This window comes from Salvelinus alpinus, chromosome 3 (assembly GCF_045679555.1).
Source record: "Salvelinus alpinus chromosome 3, SLU_Salpinus.1, whole genome shotgun sequence".
NCBI classification, from domain to species: domain Eukaryota; kingdom Metazoa; phylum Chordata; class Actinopteri; order Salmoniformes; family Salmonidae; genus Salvelinus; species Salvelinus alpinus.
In genome coordinates, this window is record NC_092088.1 from 104489187 (window position 1) to 104507051 (window position 17865).

The 17865-nt window shown below is 45.8% G+C and overlaps 1 protein-coding gene across 1 annotated transcript in view; it reads left to right on the plus strand.

The window, feature by feature from the left end:
- Positions 1-14501, plus strand: part of LOC139569896 (ryanodine receptor 2-like) — a gene marked incomplete at its 5' end in the record, with an annotated part of 288568 nt that extends 274067 nt beyond the window's left edge. Inside the window, 5 exons of the mRNA XM_071391220.1 lie at positions 410-491; positions 2687-2817; positions 7293-7420; positions 14000-14195; positions 14383-14501. Of these exons, the coding sequence (XP_071247321.1) occupies positions 410-491; positions 2687-2817; positions 7293-7420; positions 14000-14195; positions 14383-14501 (656 nt within the window). The remainder of the gene's footprint in view (positions 1-409; positions 492-2686; positions 2818-7292; positions 7421-13999; positions 14196-14382) is intronic.
- Positions 14502-17865: the final 3364 nt, after the last annotated feature.

Here is a 17865-nt window from a genome sequence, read left to right on the forward strand (position 1 = left end):
GTAATCTCATGAGACCAGCTCTTCATTAGTCATTGTTAATTAAAAAGGCCATCCCTGTATCTCATGAGACCAGTCTTCATTAGTCATTGTTAATTAAAAAGGCCATCCCTGTATCTCATGAGACCAGTCTTCATTAGTCATTGTTAATTAAAAAGGCCATCCTGTATCTCATGAGGCCAGTCCTCATTAGGCATTGTTAATTAAAAAGGCCATCCCTGTATCTCATGAGACCAGTCCTCATTATGCATTGTTAATTAAAAAGGTTTTATGTATAGCTGGCTTAAAGGACCAATAAATAAGTAAAGGCCTTTTTGACCCCTAATGTCTTATTGTAGTCCAACTTCACCGTCCTGTAATGGTCATACTGTAGGTCCTATGTGTAAGGAGACTTCCCTTGTTGTCTTCACAGTGGATGACGTCCAAGTGTCGTGTTACAGGATACTCAACAGCCTGTATAGTCTTGGTACCAACAACAGCATCTACGTAGAAAGGTAACGTCAAAATGAATTCAATGTGAATATGATGATTATGAGGAAGATAGGGTGTCTTGGAACTCATCAGCTAACCAGCTGGTTGAAATGGATTAAAAATATATAATCCAACCAGAAGAAGCAGAGAAGCTGGGTGAAACCCTATTGTATTTAATTAGGGGTTCAAGCAGAGAAGAGAAGCTGGGGCTGCATAGGTGTGTCCAAACGTTTGACTGGTACTGTATATAAGTAGCCTTCATCATTTTTCCGAGGTGGAACCTAAATATGCATTTCCTGTCTTGGACAGGAAATTACATCGAAATAGTGGTGGCTACTTCCCCTGGGGGGATACCTTAAGGTCCACCATTTAGAATTTACTGAAAAACACTTCAATGCTTTACTCCTCTGGCTCCGAATGACCAATGTGTACAATACTTTGATATCCACCTCTGGCCTGCTCGCCTCCCTACCTCTGAGGAAGTACAGTTCCCGCTCAGCCCAGTCAAAACTGTTCGCTGCTCTGGCACCCCAATGGTGGAACAAACTCCCTCACGACGCCAGGTCAGCGGAGTCAATCACCACCTTCCGGAGACAATTGAAACCCCACCTCTTTAAGGAATACCTAGGATAGGATAAAGTAATCCTCCTAACCCCCCCCCTCCCCCTTAAAAGAGTTAGATGCACTATTGTAAAGTGGTTGTTCCACTGGATATCATAAGGTGAATGCACCAATTTGTAAGTCGCTCTGGATAAGAGCGTCTGCTAAATGACTTAAATGTAAATGTAAATGTAAATATGGTATCCATGGACCAAGATCCCACAAATTATGTTTTTCCAGGCTAGCATGTCAAACAACATGGCCGCTACTGACCAATAAACAATCACGTGACATGTATTCACGACTTGATATATGCTGAGGTCATTTTAAAGGGTTTTTCACATTTCCTCAAAATCCCTACTTTGATTGACACTGGAAGTATGATAGATAATGACAATCTAAAAATGTCAATATGTCCTGTCTAGACCCTTGTACTAACTATGTGGACACCACATGTCAATGTGTCCTGTCTAGGACCCTGTACTGACTATGTGGACACCACATGTCAATGTGTCCTGTCTAGAACCCTGTACTGACTATGTGGACACCACATGTCAATGTGTCCTGTCTAGAACCCTGTACTGACTATGTGGACACCACATGTCAATGTGTCCTGTCTAGGACCCTGTACTGACTATGTGGACACCACATGTCAATGTGTCCTGTCTAGGACCCTGTACTAACTATGTGGACACCACATGTCAATGTGTCCTGTCTAGAACCCTGTACTGACTATGTGGACACCACATGTCAATGTGTCCTGTCTAGAACCCTGTACTGACTATGTGGACACCACATGTCAATGTGTCCTGTCTAGAACCCTGTACTGACTATGTGGACACCACATGTCAATGTGTCCTGTCTAGAACCCTGTACTGACTATGTGGACACCACATGTCAATGTGTCCTGTCTAGAACCCTGTACTGACTATGTGGACACCACATGTCAATGTGTCCTGTCTAGAACCTTGTACTAACTATGTGGACACCACATGTCAATGTGTCCTGTCTAGAACCCTGTACTAACTATGTGGACACCACATGTCAATGTGTCCTGTCTAGAACCCTGTACTAACTATGTGGACACCACATGTCAATGTGTCCTGTCTAGAACCCTGTACTAACTATGTGGACACCACATGTCAATGTGTCCTGTCTAGGACCCTGTACTAACTATGTGGACACCACATGTCAATGTGTCCTGTCTAGAACCCTGTACTGACTATGTGGACACCACATTTCATGCGTTTACAACAAACATAATTTGTTCTGTTGCTCATTTTAATATTGCATTAAGTCTAGTGAAGGATGTGACTGGGTTAGTTAAGCCAGTTATTCAGACTCAGGTTATGTATTCCTGAACATGAACTGTCCCTCACTTTTCCTCCTCCTTCCTCCCCCTACCTCCTTCTTCTTCCTCCCCCTCCCTCCTCCACTTCCTCCTTCCTCCCCCTACATCCTCCCCCTACCTCTTCCTTCCCCTCCCTCTCCTCCTGCCCCTTCCTCCGCATCCTCCTTACTCCCCCTATCTCTTCCTCCTTCCTCTTCCTCCTTCCTCCTCCTCTTCCTTCTTCCTCCCCCTCCCTCTTCCCCATTCCTCCTCCTCTTCCTCCTGCAGGCAGCGTCCAGCCCTAGGTGAATGCCTTGCAGCGTTCTCGGGGGCGTTCCCTGTGGCCTTCCTGGAACCTGAGCTCAACAAGTTCAACAACTACTCCATCTACATCACCAAGGGCTCCCGGGACAGAACAGGTACTGTAGGCAGAGACTAGCATTCTGTTGGACAGAACAGGTACTGTAGGCAGAGACTGACATTCTGTTGGACAGAACAGGTACTGTAGGCAGAGACTAACATTCTGTTGGACAGAACAGGTACTGTAGGCAGAGACTAACATTCTGTTGGACAGAACAGGTACTGTAGGCAGAGACTAACATTCTGTTAGACAGAACAGGTACTGTAGGCAGAGACTGACATTCTGTTGGACAGAACAGGTACTGTAGGCAGAGACTAACATTCTGTTGGACAGAACAGGTACTGTAGGCAGAGACTAGCATTCTGTTGGACAGAACAGGTACTGTAGGCAGAGACTAACATTCTGTTGGACAGAACAGGTACTGTAGGCAGAGACTAGCATTCTGTTGGACAGAACAGGTACTGTAGGCAGAGACTAGCATTCTGTTGGAAAGAACAGGTACTGTAGGTAGAGACTAGCATTCTGTTGGACAGAACAGGTACTGTAGGCAGAGACTAACATTCTGTTGGACAGAACAGGTACTGTAGGTAGAGACTGACATTCTGTTGGACAGAACAGGTACTGTAGGTAGAGACTGACATTCTGTTGGACAGAACAGGTACTGTAGGTAGAGACTGACATTCTGTTGGACAGAACAGGTACTGTAGGTAGAGACTGACATTCTGTTGGACAGAACAGGTACTGTAGGCAGAGACTGACATTCTGTTGGACAGAACAGGTACTGTAGGCAGAGACTGACATTCTGTTGGACAGAACAGGTACTGTAGGCAGAGACTAACATTCTGTTGGACAGAACAGGTACTGTAGGCAGAGACTGACATTCTGTTGGACAGAACAGGTACTGTAGGTAGAGACTGACATTCGGTTGGACAGAACAGGTACTGTAGGCAGAGACTAACATTCTGTTGGACAGAACAGGTACTGTAGGTAGAGACTGACATTCTGTTGGACAGAACAGGTACTGTAGGCAGAGACTAACATTCTGTTGGACAGAACAGGTACTGTAGGCAGAGACTGACATTCTGTTGGACAGAACAGGTACTGTAGGTAGAGACTAACATTCTGTTGGACAGAACAGGTACTGTAGGTAGAGACTAGCATTCTGTTGGACAGAACAGGTACTGTAGGCAGAGACTAGCATTCTGTTGGACAGAACAGGTACTGTAGGCAGAGACTAGCATTCTGTTGGACAGAACAGGTACTGTAGGCAGAGACTGACATTCTGTTGGACAGAACAGGTACTGTAGGCAGAGACTAACATTCTGTTGGACAGAACAGGTACTGTAGGCAGAGACTAACATTCTGTTGGACAGAACAGGTACTGTAGGCAGAGACTGACATTCTGTTTCTACAGAACAGGTACTGTAGGCAGAGACTAACATTCTGTTGGACAGAACAGGTACTGTAGGCAGAGACTGACATTCTGTTGGACAGAACAGGTACTGTAGGTAGAGACTAACATTCTGTTGGACAGAACAGGTACTGTAGGTAGAGACTAGCATTCTGTTGGACAGAACAGGTACTGTAGGCAGAGACTGACATTCTGTTGGACAGAACAGGTACTGTAGGCAGAGACTAACATTCTGTTGGACAGAACAGGTACTGTAGGCAGAGACTGACATTCTGTTGGACAGAACAGGTACTGTAGGTAGAGACTAACATTCTGTTGGACAGAACAGGTACTGTAGGTAGAGACTAGCATTCTGTTGGACAGAACAGGTACTGTAGGCAGAGACTAGCATTCTGTTGGACAGAACAGGTACTGTAGGCAGAGACTAGCATTCTGTTGGACAGAACAGGTACTGTAGGCAGAGACTAGCATTCTGTTGGACAGAACAGGTACTGTAGGCAGAGACTAACATTCTGTTGGGCAGAACAGGTACTGTAGGCAGAGACTAACATTCTGTTGGACAGAACAGGTACTGTAGGCAGAGACTAGCATTCTGTTGGACAGAACAGGTACTGTAGGCAGAGACTAGCATTCTGTTGGACAGAACAGGTACTGTAGGCAGAGACTAGCATTCTGTTGGACAGAACAGGTACTGTAGGCAGAGACTAACATTCTGTTGGACAGAACAGGTACTGTAGGTAGAGACTAACATTCTGTTGGACAGAACAGGTACTGTAGGCAGAGACTGACATTCTGTTGGACAGAACAGGTACTGTAGACACAGACTGACATTCTGTTGGACAGAACAGGTACTGTAGGCAGAGACTAGCATTCTGTTGGACAGAACAGGTACTGTAGGCAGAGACTAGCATTCTGTTGGACAGAACAGGTACTGTAGGCAGAGACTAACATTCTGTTGGACAGAACAGGTACTGTAGGCAGAGACTAGCATTCTGTTGGACAGAACAGGTACTGTAGGCAGAGACTAACATTCTGTTGGACAGAACAGGTACTGTAGGCAGAGACTAGCATTCTGTTGGACAGAACAGGTACTGTAGGCAGAGACTAACATTCTGTTGGACAGAACAGGTACTGTAGGCAGAGACTAACATTCTGTTGGACAGAACAGGTACTGTAGGCAGAGACTAGCATTCTGTTGGACAGAACAGGTACTGTAGGCAGAGACTAACATTCTGTTGGACAGAACAGGTACTGTAGGCAGAGACTAGCATTCTGTTGGACAGAACAGGTACTGTAGGCAGAGACTAACATTCTGTTGGACAGAACAGGTACTGTAGGCAGAGACTAACATTCTGTTGGACAGAACAGGTACTGTAGGCAGAGACTAGCATTCTGTTGGACAGAACAGGTACTGTAGGCAGAGACTGACATTCTGTTGGACAGAACAGGTACTGTAGGCAGAGACTGACATTCTGTTGGACAGAACAGGTACTGTAGACAGAGACTAGCATTCTGTTGGACAGAACAGGTACTGTAGGCAGAGACTAACATTCTGTTGGACAGAACAGGTACTGTAGGCAGAGACTAACATTCTGTTGGACAGAACAGGTACTGTAGGCAGAGACTGACATTCTGTTGGACAGAACAGGTACTGTAGGCAGAGACTAACATTCTGTTGGACAGAACAGGTACTGTAGGCAGAGACTAACATTCTGTTGGACAGAACAGGTACTGTAGGCAGAGACTAGCATTCTGTTGGACAGAACAGGTACTGTAGGCAGAGACTAACATTCTGTTGGACAGAACAGGTACTGTAGGTAGAGACTAACATTCTGTTGGACAGAACAGGTACTGTAGGCAGAGACTAACATTCTGTTGGACAGAACAGGTACTGTAGGCAGAGACTAGCATTCTGTTGGACAGAACAGGTACTGTAGGCAGAGACTAACATTCTGTTGGACAGAACAGGTACTGTAGGCAGAGACTAACATTCTGTTGGACAGAACAGGTACTGTAGGCAGAGACTAACATTCTGTTGGACAGAACAGGTACTGTAGGCAGAGACTAACATTCTGTTGGACAGAACAGGTACTGTAGGCAGAGACTAACATTCTGTTGGACAGAACAGGTACTGTAGGCAGAGACTAACATTCTGTTGGACAGAACAGGTACTGTAGGCAGAGACTAGCATTCTGTTGGACAGAACAGGTACTGTAGGCAGAGACTAGCATTCTGTTGGACAGAACAGGTACTGTAGGCAGAGACTAGCATTCTGTTGGACAGAACAGGTACTGTAGGCAGAGACTGACATTCTGTTGGACAGAACAGGTACTGTAGGCAGAGACTAACATTCTGTTGGACAGAACAGGTACTGTAGGTAGAGACTAACATTCTGTTGGACAGAACAGGTACTGTAGGCAGAGACTAGCATTCTGTTGGACAGAACAGGTACTGTAGGCAGAGACTAACATTCTGTTGGACAGAACAGGTACTGTAGGCAGAGACTAACATTCTGTTGGACAGAACAGGTACTGTTGCAAACTGTCCTTCAAGTGATTTAGAATCAGAGATAGGACGGGGTTGGATGGAGAGATAGAGAGAAGCTTGGCATAAATGTTGCAAACTGAATTGAGGAATGACTGCATACAGTCTTTATGTCTCTCTCACCATCACCTTTTATCTCTCTGTCTCTTACTCTCTCTCTCCCTCCACCCTCTCTCTCTCCCTCCACCCCCCCTCTCTCTCTCCCTCCACCCCCCTCTCTCTCCCTTCAATCTCTCTATCTCTCTCTCTCTTTATCTCTCCCTCCACCCCCCCTCTCTCTCCCTTCAATCTCTCTATCTCTCTCTCTCTTTATCTCTCCCTCCACCCCCCCTCTCTCTCCCTTCAATCTCTCTATCTCTCTCTTTATCTCTCCCTCCACCCCCCTCTCTCTCTCCAACCACCCACCCTCTCTCTCTCTTACTCTCTCTCCCTCCACCTTCTCTCTCTCTCTCTCTCCCTCCATCCTCTCTCTTTCTCCCTCCACCCTCTCTCTCTCCTCTCTCTTCACGCTCTCTCTTTCTCTCTCTCTACCTCTCTTTTCCTCCCTCTCTCTCCTCTCTTCCCCGATGCTCCCCCAGCTCTAGACCTGCCCTCCCAGGTAGAAGAGATGTGTCCAGCCATCCCGTCCCTGGAGAAGTCTCTAGAGGAGATCATGGATCTGGCTGAGTCCGGCCTGCGCTACACACAGATGCCTCACGTTATGGAGGTAGAGACTGGTTTACTAACAGGAGACTGGTTTACTAACAGGAGACTGGTTTACTAACAGGAGACTGGTTTACTAACAGGAGACTGGTGGTTTACTAACAGGAGACTGGTGGTTTACTAACAGGAGACTGGTGGTTTATTAACAGGAGACTGGTGGTTTATTAACAGGAGACTGGTGGTTTACTAACAGGAGACTGGTGGTTTATTAACAGGAGACTGGTGGTTTACTAACAGGAGACTGGTGGTTTACTAACAGGAGACTGGTGGTTTATTAACAGGAGACTGGTGGTTTATTAACAGGAGACTGGTGGTTTACTAACAGGAGACTGGTGGTTTATTAACAGGAGACTGGTGGTTTATTAACAGGAGACTGGTGGTTTACTAACAGGAGACTGGTGGTTTATTAACAGGAGACTGGTGGTTTACTAACAGGAGACTGGTGGTTTACTAACAGGAGACTGGTGGTTTACTAACAGGAGACTGGTGGTTTACTAACAGGAGACTGGTGGTTTACTAACAGGAGACTGGTGGTTTACTAACAGGAGACTGGTGGTTTATTAACAGGAGACTGGTGGTTTAATAACATGAGACTGGTTTAATAACAGGAGACTGGTGGTTTACTAACAGGAGACTGGTGGTTTATTAACAGGAGACTGGTGGTTTACTAACAGGAGACTGGTGGTTTAATAACATGAGACTGGTTTAATAACAGGAGACTGGTGGTTTACTAACAGGAGACTGGTGGTTTACTAACAGGAGACTGGTGGTTTATTAACATGAGACTGGTGGTTTACTAACATGAGACTGGTGGTTTATTAACATGAGACTGGTGGTTTATTAACAGGAGACTGGTGGTTTACTAACAGGAGACTGGTGGTTTACTAACATGAGACTGGTGGTTTATTAACAGGAGACTGGTGGTTTATTAACAGGAGACTGGTGGTTTATTAACAGGAGACTGGTGGTTTACTAACAGGAGACTGGTGGTTTACTAACAGGAGACTGGTGGTTTACTAACAGGAGACTGGTGGTTTAATAACAGGAGACTGGTGGTTTACTAACAGGAGACTGGTTTACTAACAGGAGACTGGTGGTTTACTAACAGGAGACTGGTTTATTAACAGGAGACTGGTGGTTTACTAACAGGAGACTGGTGGTTTATTAACAGGAGACTGGTGGTTTATTAACAGGAGACTGGTGGTTTACTAACAGGAGACTGGTGGTTTATTAACAGGAGACTGGTGGTTTACTAACAGGAGACTGGTGGTTTACTAACAGGAGACTGGTGGTTTATTAACAGGAGACTGGTGGTTTATTAACAGGAGACTGGTGGTTTACTAACAGGAGACTGGTGGTTTATTAACAGGAGACTGGTGGTTTATTAACAGGAGACTGGTGGTTTACTAACAGGAGACTGGTGGTTTATTAACAGGAGACTGGTGGTTTACTAACAGGAGACTGGTGGTTTACTAACAGGAGACTGGTGGTTTATTAACAGGAGACTGGTGGTTTATTAACAGGAGACTGGTGGTTTACTAACAGGAGACTGGTGGTTTACTAACAGGAGACTGGTGGTTTACTAACAGGAGACTGGTGGTTTATTAACAGGAGACTGGTGGTTTATTAACAGGAGACTGGTGGTTTACTAACAGGAGACTGGTGGTTTACTAACAGGAGACTGGTGGTTTACTAACAGGAGACTGGTGGTTTACTAACATGAGACTGGTGGTTTAATAACAGGAGACTGGTGGTTTACTAACAGGAGACTGGTTTACTAACAGGAGACTGGTGGTTTACTAACAGGAGACTGGTTTATTAACAGGAGACTGGTGGTTTAATAACATGAGACTGGTGGTTTAATAACAGGAGACTGGTGGTTTACTAACAGGAGACTGGTTTACTAACAGGAGACTGGTGGTTTATTAACAGGAGACTGGTGGTTTATTAACAGGAGACTGGTGGTTTACTAACAGGAGACTGGTGGTTTATTAACAGGAGACTGGTGGTTTACTAACAGGAGACTGGTGGTTTACTAACAGGAGACTGGTGGTTTATTAACAGGAGACTGGTGGTTTATTAACAGGAGACTGGTGGTTTACTAACAGGAGACTGGTGGTTTATTAACAGGAGACTGGTGGTTTATTAACAGGAGACTGGTGGTTTACTAACAGGAGACTGGTGGTTTATTAACAGGAGACTGGTGGTTTACTAACAGGAGACTGGTGGTTTACTAACAGGAGACTGGTGGTTTATTAACAGGAGACTGGTGGTTTATTAACAGGAGACTGGTGGTTTACTAACAGGAGACTGGTGGTTTACTAACAGGAGACTGGTGGTTTACTAACAGGAGACTGGTGGTTTATTAACAGGAGACTGGTGGTTTATTAACAGGAGACTGGTGGTTTACTAACAGGAGACTGGTGGTTTACTAACAGGAGACTGGTGGTTTACTAACAGGAGACTGGTGGTTTACTAACATGAGACTGGTGGTTTAATAACAGGAGACTGGTGGTTTACTAACAGGAGACTGGTTTACTAACAGGAGACTGGTGGTTTACTAACAGGAGACTGGTTTATTAACAGGAGACTGGTGGTTTACTAACAGGAGACTGGTGGTTTACTAACATGAGACTGGTGGTTTAATAACATGAGACTGGTGGTTTACTAACAGGAGACTGGTGGTTTATTAACAGGAGACTGGTGGTTTACTAACAGGAGACTGGTGGTTTACTAACATGAGACTGGTGGTTTACTAACAGGAGACTGGTTTACTAACAGGAGACTGGTGGTTTATTAACAGGAGACTGGTGGTTTACTAACAGGAGACTGGTGGTTTAATAACAGGAGACTGGTGGTTTATTAACAGGAGACTGGTTTATTAACAGGAGACTGGTGGTTTAATAACAGGAGACTGGTGGTTTACTAACAGGAGACTGGTGGTTTACTAACAGGAGACTGGTGGTTTACTAACAGGAGACTGGTGGTTTAATAACAGGAGACTGGTGGTTTATTAACAGGAGACTGGTGGTTTACTAACAGGAGACTGGTGGTTTAATAACAGGAGACTGGTGGTTTATTAACATGAGACTGGTGGTTTACTAACAGGAGACTGGTGGTTTACTAACAGGAGACTGGTGGTTTATTAACAGGAGACTGGTGGTTTAATAACAGGAGACTGGTGGTTTATTAACAGGAGACTGGTGGTTTACTAACATGAGACTGGTGGTTTATTAACAGGAGACTGGTGGTTTATTAACAGGAGACTGCTGGTTTATTAACAGGAGACTGGTGGTTTAATAACATGAGACTGGTGGTTTACTAACATGAGACTGGTGGTTTATTAACAGGAGACTGGTGGTTTATTAACAGGAGACTGCTGGTTTATTAACAGGAGACTGGTGGTTTAATAACATGAGACTGGTGGTTTACTAACATGAGACTGGTGGTTTATTAACAGGAGACTGGTGGTTTACTAACATGAGACTGGTGGTTTACTAACATGAGACTGGTGGTTTACTAACAGGAGACTGGTGGTTTATTAACATGAGACTGGTGGTTTACTAACAGGAGACTGGTGGTTTACTAACAGGAGACTGGTGGTTTATTAACAGGAGACTGGTGGTTTACTAACAGGAGACTGGTGGTTTACTAACAGGAGACTGGTGGTTTAATAACAGGAGACTGGTGGTTTACTAACATGAGACTGGTGGTTTATTAACAGGAGACTGGTGGTTTACTAACATGAGACTGGTGGTTTACTAACAGGAGACTGGTGGTTTACTAACAGGAGACTGGTGGTTTATTAACAGGAGACTGGTGGTTTACTAACAGGAGACTGGTGGTTTACTAACAGGAGACTGGTGGTTTATTAACAGGAGACTGGTGGTTTACTAACAGGAGACTGGTGGTTTACTAACAGGAGACTGGTGGTTTAATAACAGGAGACTGGTGGTTTACTAACATGAGACTGGTGGTTTACTAACAGGAGACTGGTGGTTTATTAACATGAGACTGGTGGTTTAATAACAGGAGACTGGTGGTTTACTAACAGGAGACTGGTGGTTTATTAACAGGAGACTGGTGGTTTACTAACAGGAGACTGGTGGTTTACTAACAGGAGACTGGTGGTTTATTAACAGGAGACTGGTGGTTTACTAACAGGAGACTGGTGGTTTACTAACAGGAGACTGGTGGTTTAATAACAGGAGACTGGTGGTTTACTAACATGAGACTGGTGGTTTACTAACAGGAGACTGGTGGTTTATTAACATGAGACTGGTGGTTTAATAACAGGAGACTGGTGGTTTACTAACAGGAGACTGCTGGTTTACTAACATGAGACTGGTGGTTTACTAACATGAGACTGGTGGTTTATTAACAGGAGACTGGTGGTTTATTAACAGGAGACTGGTGGTTTATTAACAGGAGACTGGTGGTTTATTAACATGAGACTGGTGGTTTATTAACAGGAGACTGGTGGTTTATTAACAGGAGACTGGTGGTTTATTAACAGGAGACTGGTGGTTTATTAACATGAGACTGGTGGTTTACTAACATGAGACTGGTGGTTTACTAACATGAGACTGGTGGTTTACTAACAGGAGACTGGTGGTTTATTAACAGGAGACTGGTGGTTTATTAACAGGAGACTGGTGGTTTATTAACAGGAGACTGGTGGTTTATTAACAGGAGACTGGTGGTTTATTAACAGGAGACTGGTGGTTTACTAACATGAGACTGGTGGTTTACTAACATGAGACTGGTGGTTTACTAACATGAGACTGGTGGTTTACTAACAGGAGACTGCTGGTTTACTAGGACATAGGCACAGACACATGATAACATATGCACTATACACACACTTACACATGGATTTTTTGTTGTAGATATATGGTAATAGAGTAGGGGACTGAGGGCACAGACTTAATATGCTCTGAAATCTGTTGTGAATGTATTGTAATGTTTTTTAAATTGTATAAACTGCTTTAATTTTGCTGGACCCCAGGAAGAGTAGCTGCTGCCTTGGCAGGAACTGATGGGGATCCATAATAAACCCCAGGAAGAGTAGCTGCTGCCTTGGCAGGAACTAATGGGGATCCATAATAAACCTCAGGAAGAGTAGCTGCTGCCTTGACAGGAACTAATGGGGATCCATAATAAACCCCAGGAAGAGTAGCTGCTGCCTTGGCAGGAACTAATGGGGATCCATAATAAACCTCAGGAAGAGTAGCTGCTGCCTTGACAGGAACTAATGGGGATCCATAATAAACCCCAGGAAGAGTAGCTGCTGCCTTGGCAGGAACTAATGGGGATCCATAATAAACCCCAGGAAGAGTAGCTGCTGCCTTGGCAGGAACTAATGGGGATCCATAATAAACCCCAGGAAGAGTAGCTGCTGCCTTGGCAGGAACTAATGGGGATCCATAATAAACCCCAGGAAGAGTAGCTGCTGCCTTGGCAGGAACTAATGGGGATCCATAATAAATACAAATACAAATACCCTATTTTGAGAGTAAAATACAACAGAAATAGCCTACTTGTCAACCTCAAATTTATGGCAATCACTGGATTAGGTTGTATATCAAAATATGTTGAATCATGCATTCCTGCTCTGACAGATGTAACGACTTATTTACTGAATACCATGTGAGTAGTCAATTACACCTCTTAATAAAGCATTATGATGACTTTATAATGACTTAATAATGACTTAATAATGACTTTGTAATGACTTTATAATGACTTTATAATGACTTTACAATGACTTAATAATGACTTTATAATGACTTTATAATGACTTTACAGTGACTTTACAGTGACTTTATAATGACTTAACAATGACTTTGTAATGACTTTATCATGACGTTATAAGATGACTCAAATGTATTCTATTGTATGACGCTACTTATTTTTTTTGGGGGGTGCCAACAAATCATGGGCTGGTACCACCAAATCATGGGCTGGTATCACCAAATCATGGGCTGGTACCACCAAATCATGGGCTGGTACCACCAAATCATGGGCTGGTACCACCAAATCATGGACTGGTACCACCAAATCATGGGCTGGTACCACCAAATCATGGACTGGTACCACCAAATCATGGGCTGGTACCACCAAATCATGGGCTGGTACCACCAAATCATGGGCTGGTACCACCAAATCATGGACTGGTACCACCAAATCATGGGCTGGTACCACCAAATCATGGACTGGTGCCACCAAATCATTGACTGGTACCACCAAATCATGGACTGGTACCACCAAATCATGGGCTGGTACCACCAAATCATGGGCTGGTACCACCAAATCATGGACTGGTGCCACCAAATCATGGGCTGGTACCACCAAATCATGGACTGGTGCCACCAAATCATGGGCTGGTACCACCAAATCATGGACTGGTGCCAACAAATCATGGGCTGGTTTTGCCAACTAAAAAAGTTAGTTGCCCCAGTGAGACCAGGGAAAAATGTTGGTCTGGAGCCCTGCGCTTACAAGAGATAAGAACATGATTGAAAAGACAACATGACTTAAACATTTAATATGAGCATTCCCCCCTGTCCTTACTTATCCTCAGGTGGTGCTGCCCATGCTATGCAGCTACATGTCTCACTGGTGGGAACACGGCCCAGAGAACAACCCTCCAGAGACTGCAGACAGCTGCTGTACTCACCTCACCTCAGACCACATGAATAGTCTACTGGGCAACATCCTGAAGATCATCTACAATAACCTGGGGATCGACGAGGGGGCCTGGATGAAACGACTCGCAGGTAGAGACACACCTTTTTTACCTACCACATGGTCAAAATAACTTTAGCCTACTTGTCAATGTCTTGGTTGTTATGTGTGTGTGTAGTTACCACGACATCGTACGTCGTCAGAGAGGATCGTCAGCATTTAATCATATATGCACATAGAATTGAATTCCACTGTTTGTACTGAAACTGTCTGCCTCAGGAAGAAGCCCACTGTGGGCAGGCCACTCAGTAGCATTGAGTCAGAAGAAGCCCACTGTGGGCAGGCCACTCAGTAGCATTGAGTCAGAAGAAGTCCACTGTGGGCAGGCCACTCAGTAGCATTGAGTCAGAAGAAGCCCACTGTGGGCAGGCCACTCTGTAGCATTTAGTCAGAAGAAGTCCACTGTGGGCAGGCCACTCGGTAGCATTGAGTCAGAAGAAGTCCACTGTGGGCAGGCCACTCAGTAGCATTGAGTCAGAAGAAGCCCACTGTGGGCAGGCCACTCAGTAGCATTGAGTCAGAAGAAGCCCACTGTGGGCAGGCCACTCAGTAGCATTGAGTCAGAAGAAGCCCACTGTGGGCAGGCCACTCAGTAGCATTGAGTCAGAAGAAGCCCTCTGTGGGCAGGCCACTCAGTAGCATTGAGTCAGAAGGAGCCCACTGTGGGCAGGCCACTCAGTAGCATTGAGTCAGAAGAAGCCCACTGTGGGCAGGCCACTCAGTAGCATTGAGTCAGAAGAAGCCCACTGTGGACAGGCCACTCAGTAGCATTGAGTCAGAAGAAGCCCACTGTGGACAGGCCACTCAGTAGCATTGAGTCAGAAGAAGCCCTATGTGGGCAGGCCACTCAGTAGCATTGAGTCAGAAGAAGTCCACTGTGGGCAGGCCACTCAGTAGCATTGAGTCAGAAGAAGTCCACTGTGGGCAGGCCACTCAGTAGCATTGAGTCAGAAGAAGTCCACTGTGGACAGGCCACTCAGTAGCATTGAGTCAGAAGAAGCCCACTGTGGGCAGGCCACTCAGTAGCATTGAGTCAGAAGAAGCCCACTGTGGGCAGGCCACTCTGTAGCATTGAGTCAGAAGAAGTCCACTGTGGGCAGGCCACTCAGTAGCATTGAGTCAGAAGAAGCCCACTGTGGGCAGGCCACTCTGTAGCATTGAGTCAGAAGAAGTCCACTGTGGGCAGGCCACTCAGTAGCATTGAGTCAGAAGAAGCCCACTGTGGGCAGGCCACTCAGTAGCATTGAGTCAGAAGAAGCCCACTGTGGGCAGGCCACTCAGTAGCATTGAGTCAGAAGAAGCCCACTGTGGGCAGGCCACTCAGTAGCATTGAGTCAGAAGAAGTCCACTGTGGGCAGGCCACTCTGTAGCATTGAGTCAGAAGAAGCCCACTGTGGGCAGGCCACTCAGTAGCATTGAGTCAGAAGAAGTCCACTGTGGGCAGGCCACTCAGTAGCATTGAGTCAGAAGAAGTCCACTGTGGACAGGCCACTCAGTAGCATTGAGTCAGAAGAAGTCCACTGTGGGCAGGCCACTCAGTAGCATTGAGTCAGAAGAAGCCCACTGTGGGCAGGCCACTCAGTAGCATTGAGTCAGAAGAAGCCCACTGTGGGCAGGCCACTCTGTAGCATTGAGTCAGAAGAAGTCCACTGTGGGCAGGCCACTCAGTAGCATTGAGTCAGAAGGAGCCCACTGTGGGCAGGCCACTCAGTAGCATTGAGTCAGAAGAAGCCCACTGTGGGCAGGCCACTCAGTAGCATTGAGTCAGAAGAAGTCCACTGTGGGCAGGCCACTCAGTAGCATTGAGTCAGAAGAAGTCCACTGTGGGCAGGCCACTCAGTAGCATTGAGTCAGAAGAAGCCCACTGTGGGCAGGCCACTCAGTAGCATTGAGTCAGAAGAAGCCCACTGTGGACAGGCCACTCAGTAGCATTGAGTCAGAAGAAGCCCTCTGTGGGCAGGCCACTCAGTAGCATTGAGTCAGAAGAAGCCCTCTGTGGGCAGGCCACTCAGTAGCATTGAGTCAGAAGAAGTCCACTGTGGGCAGGCCACTCAGTAGCATTGAGTCAGAAGAAGCCCACTGTGGGCAGGCCACTCAGTAGCATTGAGTCAGAAGAAGCCCACTGTGGGCAGGCCACTCAGTAGCATTGAGTCAGAAGAAGCCCACTGTGGGCAGGCCACTCAGTAGCATTGAGTCAGAAGAAGCCCACTGTGGGCAGGCCACTCAGTAGCATTGAGTCAGAAGAAGCCCACTGTGGGCAGGCCACTCTGTAGCATTGAGTCAGAAGAAGCCCACTGTGGGCAGGCCACTCAGTAGCATTGAGTCAGAAGAAGTCCACTGTGGGCAGGCCACTCAGTAGCATTGAGTCAGAAGAAGCCCACTGTGGGCAGGCCACTCAGTAGCATTGAGTCAGAAGAAGTCCACTGTGGGCAGGCCACTCAGTAGCATTGAGTCAGAAGAAGCCCACTGTGGGCAGGCCACTCAGTAGCATTGAGTCAGAAGAAGCCCACTGTGGGCAGGCCACTCAGTAGCATTGAGTCAGAAGAAGCCCACTGTGGGCAGGCCACTCTGTAGCATTGAGTCAGAAGAAGTCCACTGTGGGCAGGCCACTCAGTAGCATTGAGTCAGAAGAAGCCCACTGTGGGCAGGCCACTCAGTAGCATTGAGTCAGAAGAAGTCCACTGTGGGCAGGCCACTCAGTAGCATTGAGTCAGAAGAAGTCCACTGTGGGCAGGCCACTCAGTAGCATTGAGTCAGAAGAAGCCCACTGTGGGCAGGCCACTCAGTAGCATTGAGTCAGAAGAAGTCCACTGTGGGCAGGCCACTCAGTAGCATTTAGTCAGAAGAAGTCCACTGTGGGCAGGCCACTCAGTAGCATTTAGTCAGAAGAAGCCCACTGTGGGCAGGCCACTCAGTAGCATTTAGTCAGAAGAAGCCCACTGTGGGCAGGCCACTCAGTAGCATTGAGTCAGAAGAAGTCCACTGTGGGCAGGCCACTCAGTAGCATTTAGTCAGAAGAAGTCCACTGTGGGCAGGCCACTCAGTAGCATTGAGTCAGAAGTAAATGTCATTGACATGTTCAACCTCGGATCATTAAAAACAATCAAACAACCCAGAAAAGGACTAACAATATAGCCCATATTAACATATGTAGCCTGAGAAACAAGGTTCATGACATTAACAATTAACATCAGAACACATTCATATTCTGGCCATCTGCCCAACAATAGCAGAGCCCTCTTTAATGGTTCAACACAGCTGACCAATCAGATGGTCACCAGTGCTTAGCAAACGTTTGGAGAGAAAACAAATTGTGTTTGACCAAATACAGGTATTTTACAGAAAACAAAATGAACAACAGACTTTCAGCGTGCTTTTAGGGAAGGGCACTCAACATGCTCGGCACTGACACAAATGACTGATGATTGGCTGAAAGAAATTGATAGAAAAAAATATTGTGCGAGCTGTTTTGTTCGACTTCAGTGTCGTTTTTTGATATCATTGATCATAACCTATTGTTTAAAAAAATGTAGGTGTTATGGGAAAGCATCCTCTACCTTATTATGGATTGAGAGTTACCTATCTAATAGAACATTAGAGTTTTTTTGTTAATGGAAGCCTCTCTAATACAAATTCAGTTGAGTGCGGTGTACCACAGGGCAGCTGGCTAGGGCCATTATTGTTTTCTGTTTTTTACTAATG